The sequence below is a fragment of the Lolium perenne genome, chromosome 6 (genome assembly GCF_019359855.2).
Source record: "Lolium perenne isolate Kyuss_39 chromosome 6, Kyuss_2.0, whole genome shotgun sequence".
Taxonomy (NCBI): Eukaryota; Viridiplantae; Streptophyta; class Magnoliopsida; order Poales; family Poaceae; genus Lolium; species Lolium perenne.
In genome coordinates, this window is record NC_067249.2 from 179,212,125 (window position 1) to 179,224,388 (window position 12,264).

The 12,264-nt window shown below is 46.2% G+C and overlaps 1 protein-coding gene across 1 annotated transcript; it reads right to left on the reverse strand.

Annotated features, from left to right (window-relative positions):
- Positions 1-6,106: 6,106 nt before the first annotated feature.
- Positions 6,107-6,856, reverse strand: LOC127309436 (uncharacterized). Its single transcript, XM_051340301.2, has 2 exons — positions 6,684-6,856; positions 6,107-6,584 (listed from the first exon to the last, which is right to left on the reverse strand). The coding sequence occupies exons 1-2, from the start codon at positions 6,773-6,775 to the stop codon at positions 6,335-6,337; spliced, it is 342 nt and encodes a 113-aa protein (XP_051196261.2). The 5' UTR covers positions 6,776-6,856; the 3' UTR covers positions 6,107-6,334.
- Between the last annotated feature and the right edge of the window lie 5,408 nt (positions 6,857-12,264).

The following is a 12,264-nucleotide window of genomic DNA, read 5'->3' on the forward strand; positions in this document are numbered from 1 at the left end:
ACTCTTCAGTCTTCACGTGCATGGTAGGGCCATCGATCCCATGGTAGTGATAGGGTTTAGTCCTTGGTCCCCGAGGCTGTACAAAGCATGTGTATGTATGGCGTGTCTTAGCCTATTTCCGCCTAATAGAATGTACATTTGTTATTTCTGTTTTCGTTCATGTCTTACTGTAAGCGTGGAAGACGTGTCCAGATGTTCTCTAAACTATTCAGAAAAAAGTAGATCTCCTGAATAACCTATAGATAGACAGGTCATGCTATTTTTTTTTTGAGAAAGTATGGCTGATCGATAGCGAAAAAATAATGTATCTGCATGCTATGTCAACATATATATAGGAGAGCTTAAGCCATATCCTAAATTACTATAGACACATGATATGAGGGACTGAGGGAGACTTGGCCTGAACATACGTATGCGTTATATTTTGCGTGCATTTTTGTGTTTCTTTTTTTTACCAAACAAGTTTCTGTCGTCAATTTCATGTAAAGAAAAGAAACTTCCATATCTATATCTATACCTACTAATAAAGGAAGGAAGGTTTCTCCCCATTTTTTTCGTCCGTTTTTCTATTGCCCTTGGTATTCGCTCAAATTACAACAGCTGCCACCGCTGATTAATAAGAAAATAACGGTTCGTTTTTTCCCTGCCAGACGATAGAACAAAATCTCGAGAAGAAACAGGTAGAGCTCGACAGGCTCTTCCCCATACCCGGCCACCCATCGATCTCCGGCGAGCGGCGCCGCCTCACACAGTAGGTGCGCAGGCGGAGCTTGTCCACCACTCGGTCGGGATTGATTGATAGGGAATTAGGCGAGTCGGGATTGATGAAATCAGGGGATTAGAAGAGCGGGGAGTCGAAGCCTCCATGGGAGGCGGTGAGGCCGGCGGGATCCAGTAGGGCGTCCTGCCACTCGGCTGCCGCGCCTCCCTTGCGAAGCCAGGGCGCCCGCTGCCGCTCCTCGCGGCTCCCGTCCGACACCAGGGCACACGGAGCAGCAACAGCAGCGGCTACCCCTCATACCGACACCAACGAGCGCCAGACACGAGCAGGTGAATCCCATCCCATCTCGCCCTCCCCCAATAATCACGAGATAGCATGCTGCAAGAGACCTGACTTATGCCAGTTACGTAATACTATTTCCCAATATCTATTAGGTGCCGGGGCACGGTTTAGTCTAGCCGGTATTATAACACTGCTGCAGGAGAAGATATTTCTTGCTTAGAAAAGAAGAAATTTGCACAGTCCGCCATGAGTCTGGACTATGATAAAAGAAGAGGAAAATGCGGGGCGACAAAGAATACACGATGGGAAGCGCTGTGTGTGCCTGGGGGATAAAGCGGCAAACGGACGAGGGAGGCTTTGCAGCACGTCGCGACCGCGTTGGGTAGCAAAACACAGGCCGCGGGTACCGTCAAGAAGTTGGAACAGCGGCGGCGTTGCGGCGCCTAAGCACAACGGCAGCGAGGTGCAGAGGTAAAAACTCTGTGGGAGAAGATGATTACATGCGGCTGAAATTAAGCGAAGAAAGAAGATAAAGAAAGGGGATCGTGGTGGGCCTTAGGAGGAGGAGTAGCGCTGGTTTACTTCTGCTTCTCCACGTAGCCTGGTTGGGCCTTACGCGGGCACGTGGCAGATGATCCCTCAGAGGAAATGGGACACCCATGAGAACCACATGAGCTTCACAGGTAAAGTTAGCTTTGATGTTTCACTCATGCTGCTCCAATATCCTTGGTCGTCAGGGATTTCTTCTCTCCCTCGTCCAGGCGAGGTGTGCGATAATCTTCGTTCTTTCTCTATAATCCTAGCTTTTGAGGGAAGATATACACCCAAAAACCAAAACATCATTTTATGTAGAGTTGTTAAAATTTAATTTATTATGCCATATTGCTATAGCAGTATTTTTATTCTCTATTTTAGAGTCAGCATGTTTTGCTTTTCCGCAGCGAAGCGCGGGCATTGTATACCTAATAATAAAGGGAGAAGTGTTTCCGTGGTTTGGTCCGTTCCGTTTACTTCGTACGTTTTCGTCCGTCGCTTGGTCATTGACCGATCTGGCATACATCCTGGACTCCCATCCTCGAGCTGGATTGTGAGCCGTGTCCACCACAAAATACAGCCAAACCGGCCCAATATTAGCCCACCCGACCGAACGTGAATCTAACTAGGAGTTTGTACAAACTCAGTTTTCTCCGGACTTGGATCTCAGATTTCTTCGTTTAGTTTCTTGCATCCTTGCGCACGAAATTTTACCAATATATAGTTCATCTCCTCTAAATAATTCCCACAAAAACCTATAAATTGGTTCCATCAGATCCATGGCACGATCTGGCCGGAGTTTCCTCGTCACCGAAGCTCGAAATCAACGGGTCGACGGATCGTTCTTTATGAAGCCCGTACGTAGATCGTTGGCTGCTGATCGACATCTCTCCGGCCGGCCGCAATCCCGAAGAAGCGACCAGAGCAAGCTCCTTTGCGGCCTGCACGCAGCCGCGCACAGCTCCATATCCTCACGTTTTTTCGGTCACGTCTCCGGGAGGAGGCTACTGTAGCTGCTGCTTTCCTCCACATCGATCCCAACGAGTAGCAGAGAGTGGGCAGTCGACTGTTCAGGCGGCCGGCTGAACAGAGCAAAGTGTGTGATTTGGTGGTGGCGGGCAACCGGCAGGGGCGGCTAAAACTGCGACCTGCACGGCCAGGGCAGCCAGTGCTTTCTGATTCTACAACTGCGCTTATTTTTATAACGGTAGACGATCGGGAGATGTTGCTCTTGGAGCCAATACATCTGTCGCACCTGGGCCTTTGTCGACGCCACCCCCGATGCGCCATGTATCTCCCATGGCCGTCTTCGAGAGCACGAGAACCCCCAGAGTCTTGCGGCATGAGACGCAACAGTGGGACGTGTGGAGACTAGCCGGGGACAACAGTAGGCGGCGTCGTTCACGCCGTGCCTCAACTTCGTGACTCATGAGGGGCTGCCGGAAAGCTCCGACGGCGGGGGTCGCCGATGCAGGCAGAAGTGCAGCATGGGCATGGCGGTGGCCAATGTGGTCCGCACCGGCGAAAACTACGCATGCCTTATTCTCACCGGCCGGCAATGTATCGTTTAACCTTCCATCAACCGCACCCTCGCCATCTCCCTTTTCACGATCTGCAATTGCTCTCAGGGTGTCCCGCTCCGGTAAAGGGGTCGTCTTTACACATAGATCTGAATTGCTAATTTCTATTGTAGGACATAGTTCAGTCAAATAAAAAGAGCTGCTAGGAAAGAAAGAGATTTGGTCTGCAGCGTCTTCGCTGTGTTCCCTGCATCAGAACTTCAAAAGACAAGCCAAACATGCAACAACCAGGTCGCTTAATTGTTTACACGAACCTTTTTAAACATCTGTCCATGTACATCATCTTTATTTACGAATTATAGTGTTAGCCAATGAAACTGCCTGGCGTTTCCTATGGAAAGAATTTTGATGTTGTGTGATTTAATTAGTCCTACTAACCATTCACTAATATTCTGTAAATTTGGGGCATAAATCTGGGTACACACTAAGAATATTATTAAGACTGGGTATCTTAAGGATCTCTTGTGCAATTCTTTGTTGAATGTGTATGGAAAATGTTCTTTGTCGAATGTGTATGAGATATATAGTGGTGTTGACTTGGCACAAAATATGTTAAATGCTATGAGAGATAAGGGTGTTGTATCGCGTACCATTGTGGTTTATGTGTTTATCTTGCAAACTAACGCAGTACCACTTCATATATGCAGATTGTGTTGTTTGTGTGCACCAGCCTAAAACAAGTCCTGAACCATAGAAAAGACTAGAATTATGCATTTCTGGTTGAAGTACATGCATTGTCGTATCATGAAGCTATCTCGAATATTTTCGATCGGAGAGCTAGATTTCAATCACCCCGGTGCAACGCACGGGCAATTTTCCTAGTCTTACAAACAGGAACTAGACGAACAAAAGAGAAAACACTGCTTGTAGAAGAACAGACTGACAAGTGCGGTCAAACCAAACAGTGGTTGAAGACCTGGACGAGACCTTTGGCAATCTGCGCAAGATTAACCTCAAGATGAACACCAAGAAGTGTGTGTTCACGGTGCCGTCCAGAAAAGCTGCTTGGTTCTTCGTGTCTCACCGGAGGATCGAGGTCAATCCCGACAAGATCAGGGCAATCGAGAACATCCAGGCTCCCCGGCGTGTCAAGGAGGTACAACGCCTCAATGGTTGCATCACCGCCCTCAAGCGATTCATCTCCAGGCTGAGCAAGTGTGCCTTTCCTTTCTTCAAATTGCTAAAGATGCCCATGCCCATGAAGTACAAACTTGAAGTGGAAGCTGTGCTCCAAGGCTTGAAGAAATACCCGGCGTCGTCGCCCATCTTGATAGCGTCGAAGCCCGACGAGCCGCTGCTACTCTGCGTGGCCGCCATGGCCCACATAGTAAGTATCGTACTGGACTATTGGTGGTCGAAAGGGAAAAAAGAGGCTCGAAGACAACTGGAGAGGTTCTTGCCAAGGACCCGACAAGGAATCCATACCAAGTGAAGAAACTTGCCCTGCCAAAGGAGACGACCCCCCCCCCCCCCCCCCTAAAATACTGCCCCGTGCAACAAGGCGAGGAGTCATCAAGCAACTGGTCAAAAGCGGCGCTTCGTGTAACGGCCCGTGTACTTCGTCAGCCGAGTGTTGCAAGATATCCGGGGAGCGCTACTCAGATATCCAGAAGCTTGTGCTTGGAGTATTGATTGTGTTAGGGAAGCTAGGGCATTACTTTGAAGCACAGTGCATTGTCGTGGAGACATCCGCTCGAGCGTGTGCTCCGCAACCGTGGCGCCACGAGACGCATCGCGGAATGGGCCACGGAGTTGTCGGGGTTCAATCTGCATTTCACAAATACCAACGCCATCAAGAACAAAGTCTCTGGCCGACTTTGTGGTACAATGGAACTAACTGGTCTATACAAACAAGAGGAAGCGTCGTTCAGCCTCCTCGGGAATGAGAATTCGGACCGTTGGACCCATGTACTTTGACGGCTCATTTTCGTATGGTGTGGGGGTAGGCGGGCTCCTCATATCCCCAAGTACGTCTCCAGATGCACTACAACGATGGCAAGGCCACCGACAACACCGCAGAGTACGAGGGTCTGGTGGTCGGTCTTCGACGAAGATGTACATCCTCATTGATGACGACATGTATCGGGACACATGAGAACGGGGTAAAGCATCCAGTGATATAGAAACAACGACTTTGCGATAGTTAGTGCCATCCATTCAATTCACCGATTCACGGTGATAGTGTCATAATAATATTGTCAAGAACTAGGAGCACGTTCATAAAAAGAAACCTAGTACATCTTACATGCCCTCGGAGGGACAATGACTTGTAGTCTTATACTAAAACCACGCTGATCACATCAATCAGGTCGTTAACAGTCGGTTAGGGGGTTAATTTGCTCAGGCCGACATGCTACTAGTATTATTATTCTTACAAACCACTTGTTTGATTACCATCGACCAGATCGTGTTGGCTGGTGGACAAGACGGAAGACCGGGGCACCGGGAGTGGCGCTAACTCCGCGGATTCTTGCGCCCACAAAGATCTGCCATCCTCGCTAAGCTGCAAGTTGTGGCTTGAGGCTTTGCTTTATCATGTGCCTGTCGGCCACTTTATAGGCTTTGCGTACGAGCCCCTGATTTGATTCCAATACATCGGCACCACCACGCAGACCCAGGGGAAAAGACGAAGCATGCAACGTGATCACCTTCTAGAGTTATCTGAGCTAGCTGCATCGTGGTGGTAGTGGAGAGTAGGGAACAGTTCAACAGCACGAAGGGGTTCAAGTCTTAAACTATGACGCTGTTCATCATGCCTTCGATGTGACGGAGACGTATCGACGGACTGATTACAGCGGCCTAGCTAAATTGTACTGCATAGAATGTCAAACTGAACCATAGATATATCGATTTCAGATAGAGCAGATATATATGAACTAATTAGCCATTTTGACGATATATACTGAACTATTCAAGGCGCGCGCGAGCATTTGAGGAATTAACTGATAGATTCACCGGTAGTATGGCACAGGACACGCAAACGCAGTAATTGACAAGAGAGATAGCAGCATACATACATATATATACATATACATGGGGAAGTGAAGTAGATCTCGTTGTGACATGCAGACATTTGCACACAAGGATCGATATACAACGTATGTACCAGCTAGTCTAGGTACACCGGCCGGCCGACTAACTAACTAATTAGGCACCGTCTTATAGTACATGATGGCAGGTCCCGGATCTAAGGAGTAAGAGGACCGCGACGCGTGCTTCAGCACAATACGTCCTTGAGGAGCTTGTACCTCCGGACGGCCTTGGGGCCTCTCCGGCCGCCCTCCTGCTCGCCACTGCCGGTGGCTACCTTGAGTTTGCCGCAGCCCATCCCGGTTGCCGCGGCGTGCTGCTGCATGGGCGACGGGTTCTTCCTCGCGGCGGGGGCGCCTTCGTTGCTGAGGCACCAGTCGCACACGCCGGCGCCCGCCTCGGACGGCGCCGCGTCGCCGTAGTAGTTGGTGCAATATCTGCGCGTACGGTGTGAAGGAGCATCAGCGATAAAAATCCTGAAACTGCAACTAGGAAGCTCATTCTGAACTATAGACAATAGCAGAAGATGGGCTTACGAGTGCTGGGAGCGGCAGCGGCAGCGGGCGCAGCGGAAGAGCTTGTCCGGGAAGCCGACGTCGCCGCACATGGAGCACACGGTGCTGGACATCGGGAGAGGAGATGGGGACGGCGAGATTGTAGCTAGCAGTGGTACGGGAACTTGACAAGAAGTGGCAATGCGAGGAATCAGTCGATGTGGATTGCGGGGGAAAGAAGAAGAAGGGGGTTTAAATACCGGGAGGCGACAGGAGAAGATGAGATCGTGATCGTGGCAGCGTCACCGGGGGTGAGGCCGCGGGGCGGGGCCCACGGCGGGGAGGTTTTGGGTTGGGTACGGAGCCGGGCGGGTGGGAGACAGGCCACGTGTCCATGTGGACGTGGGTGCTGCGTGCAAAGCGGAAAAAGAAAAGGAGTGGCGGGAGTTACCGGGTCGGTTGCCTGTGGATATTCAGAGACAAGAAAGTCGTTTATTTATTCAGGAGAAAATGGGGAAAACGTTTTACTGACCTTATGACTGATTGACTGAGACTGGTCGGATCGGTCACTAATAATAATAAAAAAATCAAAACCATGATGCAAGCGTGAGAGGGACGGAGCCAGGAACTGAGATCAAGGGGCAAGTGTTACGCTAGTTAAGTGTGGGTGATCTAGAGGAGGGGGCTAATCTAGTCAAATTACAATAATCATGGACCAGGAAGGCTAATACTCTTACACCACTCCGTGACGCCGTGATCGCTATGGGAGAAGCAGACGCGAGAAACTCGAACATAGATGAAAAAACTAACCCTCTGCGTAGCTGCGCCAAAGTGACGTCAATAACCAACATCGAAGGCATGCTCGTCGTCTGCACGACTTAAGGCCAACGTCCTCGGCACTACCAAAGTTTCGGGGCGGCTGCCCAACTTCAAGCTCCTTCACCGCGCTTAGCGGACCACCAACACCACCTTCCACTTTCAGGACCTCCATCCCGACTCACCACCGCTCACACTCAAGCTATGATGTCGCACAACTCAGCCACCCAAGCTACACAGGGCAAACCGCTCATAGCCCAAAGCCGCCGCACCAACATCCGGTGCCGCTGCCCCAACATAAAAGTCAAACTACCTACACATGATCTGAACCCCAACTCAGCGGCAGGGAACCTCTCTCCAATGTTAGACAACCAGGGATCGAATCCTGCGGCTTTGGTTTTTAATTTCTTTTAGCGCAAGCTCTCAATAAATGGGCCGTACCTTAACTGTGTGTCAAATTAGGCCAGTTAGATGATGGGTAGTCAAAAAACATCTCAAATTTCTGGGTGGGCCATGCCCCCCGGCCCACCCGCTGCGTCCGCCCATGCCTTTCAGGACCTCCATCCCGACTCACCACCGCCCACACTCAAGCTATGTAGGATAACGTTGCATAGAAAACAAAAAATTTCCTACCGCGAACACGCAATCCAAGCCAAGATGCAATCTAGAAGACGGTAGCAACGAGGGGTTTATCGAGTCTCACCCTTGAAGAGATTCCAAAGCCTACAAGAGGAGGCTCTTGTTGCTGCGGTAGACGTTCACTTGCCGCTTGCAAAAGCGCGTAGAAGATCTTGATCACGATCGCTTCCGGCGCCACGAACGGGCAGCACCTCCGTACTCGGTCACACGTTCGGTTGTTGATGAAGACGACGTCCACCTCCCCGTTCCAGCGGGCAGCGGAAGTAGTAGCTCCTCTTGAATCCAACAGCACCACGGCGTGGTGTCGGTGGTGGTGGAGAAATCCGGCGGAGCTTCGCTTAAGCGTGCGGGATGTGGTGGAGGAGAGAGACCGCTAGGGTTTGGGGAGAGGGGGAGGCTAGGGCGCCGGCCAAGGGAAGCCCTAGGTGGTGCGGCCAAGAGTGGGCAGCCCCCTCCCTCTCCTCCTCATTATATAGGTGGAAATCCCCAAGTGTTGGTATCCAAGTCTTCGAATAAGACCCCAACAATGAAACCTCCCATATGTAGGGAAACCTACCCAAGGTGGGAATCCCACTTGGGGTGGGATTCCCCCCTTCCATGAGGGGGGTTGGCCGGCCACCCTAGGGGAGTCCACCTTGGACTCCTCCCCTTTAGGGTTGGCTGGCCATGCAAGGTGGAGTCCCTCCGGGACTCTACTTTCCATGGTGATTTCTTCCGGACTTTTCTAGAACCTTCTAGAACCTGCCATAAATGCACCGGATCATTTCCAAACTTGGAATATGACTTCCTATATATGAATCTTATTCTCCGGACCATTCCGGAACTCCTCGTGATGTCCGGGATCTCATCCGGGACTCCGAACAAATATTCGAACTCCATTCCATATTCAAGTTCTACCATTTCAACATCCAACTTTAAGTGTGTCACCCTACGGTTCGTGAACTATGCGGACATGGTTGAGTACTCACTCCGACCAATAACCAATAGCGGGATCTGGAGATCCATAATGGCTCCCACATATTCAACGATGACTTCAGTGATCGAATGAACCATTCACATACGATACCAATTCCCTTTGTCACGCGATATTTTACTTGTCCGAGGTTTGATCATCGGTATTACTCTATACCTTGTTCAACCTCGTCTCCTGACAAGTACTCTTTACTCGTACCATGGTATGTGGTCTCTTATGAACTTATTCATATGCTTGCAAGACATTAGACGACATTCCACCGAGAGGGCCCAGAGTATATCTATCCGTCATCGGGATGGACAAATCCCACTGTTGATCCATATGCCTCAACTCATACTTTCCGGATACTTAATCCCACCTTTATAACCACCCATTTACGCAGTGGCGTTTGATGTAATCAAAGTACCTTTCCGGTATAAGTGATTTACATGATCTCATGGTCATAAGGACTAGGTAACTATGTATCGAAAGCTTATAGCAAATAACTTAATGACGAGATCTTATGCTACGCTTAATTTGGTGTGTCCATTACATCATTCATATAATGATATAACCTTGTTATTAATAACATCCAATGTTCATGATTATGAAACTAATCATCCATTAATCAACAAGCTAGTTTAAGAGGCATACTAGGGACTTCTTGTTGTCTACATATCACACATGTATTAATGTTTCGGTTAATACAATTATAGCATGATATATAAACATTTATCATAAACATAAAGATATAAATAATAACCACTTTATTATTGCCTCTAGGGCATATCTCCTTCAGTCTCCCACTTGCACTAGAGTCAATAATCTAGTTTACATTTGTAAAGATATAACACCTTGGCCTTCCAGTGCTTTATCATGTATTGCTCACGGGAGAGGTTTTTAGTCAATGGATCTGACACGCTCAGAAACGTATGTATTTTGTAATTCATTTGCGTCTCAACGCATCACTCATTTCCAAATGAGTTGGCATTAAATATGTTTGATCTTCTGGTGGAACCTTAATTCCGCTGTCTGAAATATGTCACTAATATTGTCACACACAATATAGCTTCAAAATTCTGACTCTGTCGGAATTACACCAAGTTCTCAAAGAACCTCTTGACTTTAACATCCTTTGTCATTTGTCAAAACAATGACATATTCTGCCTTCTTTTGTAGAATCCGTCACAGTATTTAGAACTCTTCTAAATCTAGCATAGACAACTTCTAGCTCATTGTGCTACTTTTTAAAAACAACACTTAGTCTAATTTGAGATTGAAATTTTATTTTTTTATATGTGACAAAACAAATATCGGTGTAATCACCTTACAGCGATTTGTTTGTCATTTCTCCATACAAAACTATATATATATCATTGGTTCTTCTAAAGTACTCAAGGATATTCTTACTGTCGTCCAATGATCATCTCATGAATCATTCCGGTATATGCTCATAACATTTTAGAGCACAAGATATCTGATTTTGTACATTTTATTCGTGATCTAAAATCACTCATGTGTTTTTACTCATCGAGTGTCAGATACACTCAAGTCTTGTTAAACCTTCACATGACAAGAACATTTTCTTAATATTTCTATATTGAACTATTTCAATATCCATTCTATGTACTTTGACTTAAACTTATTATGTGTTTCAATCTATCTTCATAGATCTTGACACTAAATATGTTTTAGTCCATATCCTTTCTTGAAATTAATTTCTCAATGAAACCTTTTAATCAAGTGTATAATTACATCATTTATAACCAACTATATGTCACCTACATAAAGTATTATAAATATGTCTTAGCGCTCCCACTTAATTTCTTGCAAATGCAAGCCTCTTCATCGTCTCTGATGAAATAAAAAACTCTTTGACTATTTCATCTGGTGAAGATTCCAACTCCGCGATACTTATTTCATCCAATTGAAGTTCGTATACCTATCTAGTATTCCACGGACCAGCAAAACTCTTGGTTGTATCTTGTATACACCTTTAATACACACTTCTGATAAGTAATGTATTTTGCCATCCTACTAACATATCTCATAAAAGAAATATGTAGTGATTACTAGAATAATCCACATAGACTATAAGCATTGCTACGGAAGATCTAATCTTATCGTAGTCAACTCTTTGAACTTTGTCGTAAAAAAAATTTCGACAAGTCGAGCTTCTTTAAGGATATTTCATCCAAGTCTATAGATCCATTTACTTTCAAAAAGTATTCATCTATTATGGATTTCATGGCGTATGGCCATTTTAACGGAGTCAGGGCCCATCATAACTTCTTTGTTTGTAGTTGGTTTATCATTGTTCAAAATCAATCCTTTGTCCACAAATCATTTATTTGATCACAAAGTAAACCATACCTACAAGGTTCAATATGTACTTCGATCTCCATGGCTAAAACACTTTGTAGTCATGGGAGCCATGATCGTCGTGGCCGCTTCCGAAACCAATTCCGATGCTGCGCTACTCTGATCATTATGCTCAGGTTCATAAACCTTATCAAATTATATTGTCCTCCCACTCAAATACTTCACTAGAAACAATTTCTTGGAAATAAGAAACATTGACAAACACTTTTGTCTTTGTCTCCATAGTGAGAAGAATTCCCAATCAATTCTCTGGGATAACCAACAAAGACATTCATCCGATTTTGGTTGAAAACTCTTAGACCAAAATTTAAAGAAAGGACTATTATGGTTTATACCCATGCCATAACTCGTATGGTGTCATTTCAACGGATCATGATGATGCTCTATTCAGTGTAAAAGCGGTAGTCACTAAAGCATAATCCACAAAAATATAATGGCGTCATAATATTTTATCTCATCATTAATCCAACAAGGTTTGGATACATATCTCGGATACTATATCATCATTATGATACTCCAATAAATGTGAGTTGTAGAACAATTTCATAACTCTCTTAGATGTTCGCTAAAACTCGTAATTCAAATATTTCCACCATGATCCAATCATAGATATTTGACTTTTCTATTACGATGATTTCCACTTCATGCTGAAATTTATTTGAATCCATTCAAATGTTTCAAACTTCTTCCTTATTGAATATATCCACATATATATACTCAATTCATTGTTGAAAGTTTTCATGAAGTAGAAGAATCTCCCGCACACAACTATGCCCAGTGAACCACATACATCATCATGTATTTTTTCACTAATTTAGTTGCCCGTTCAACTTT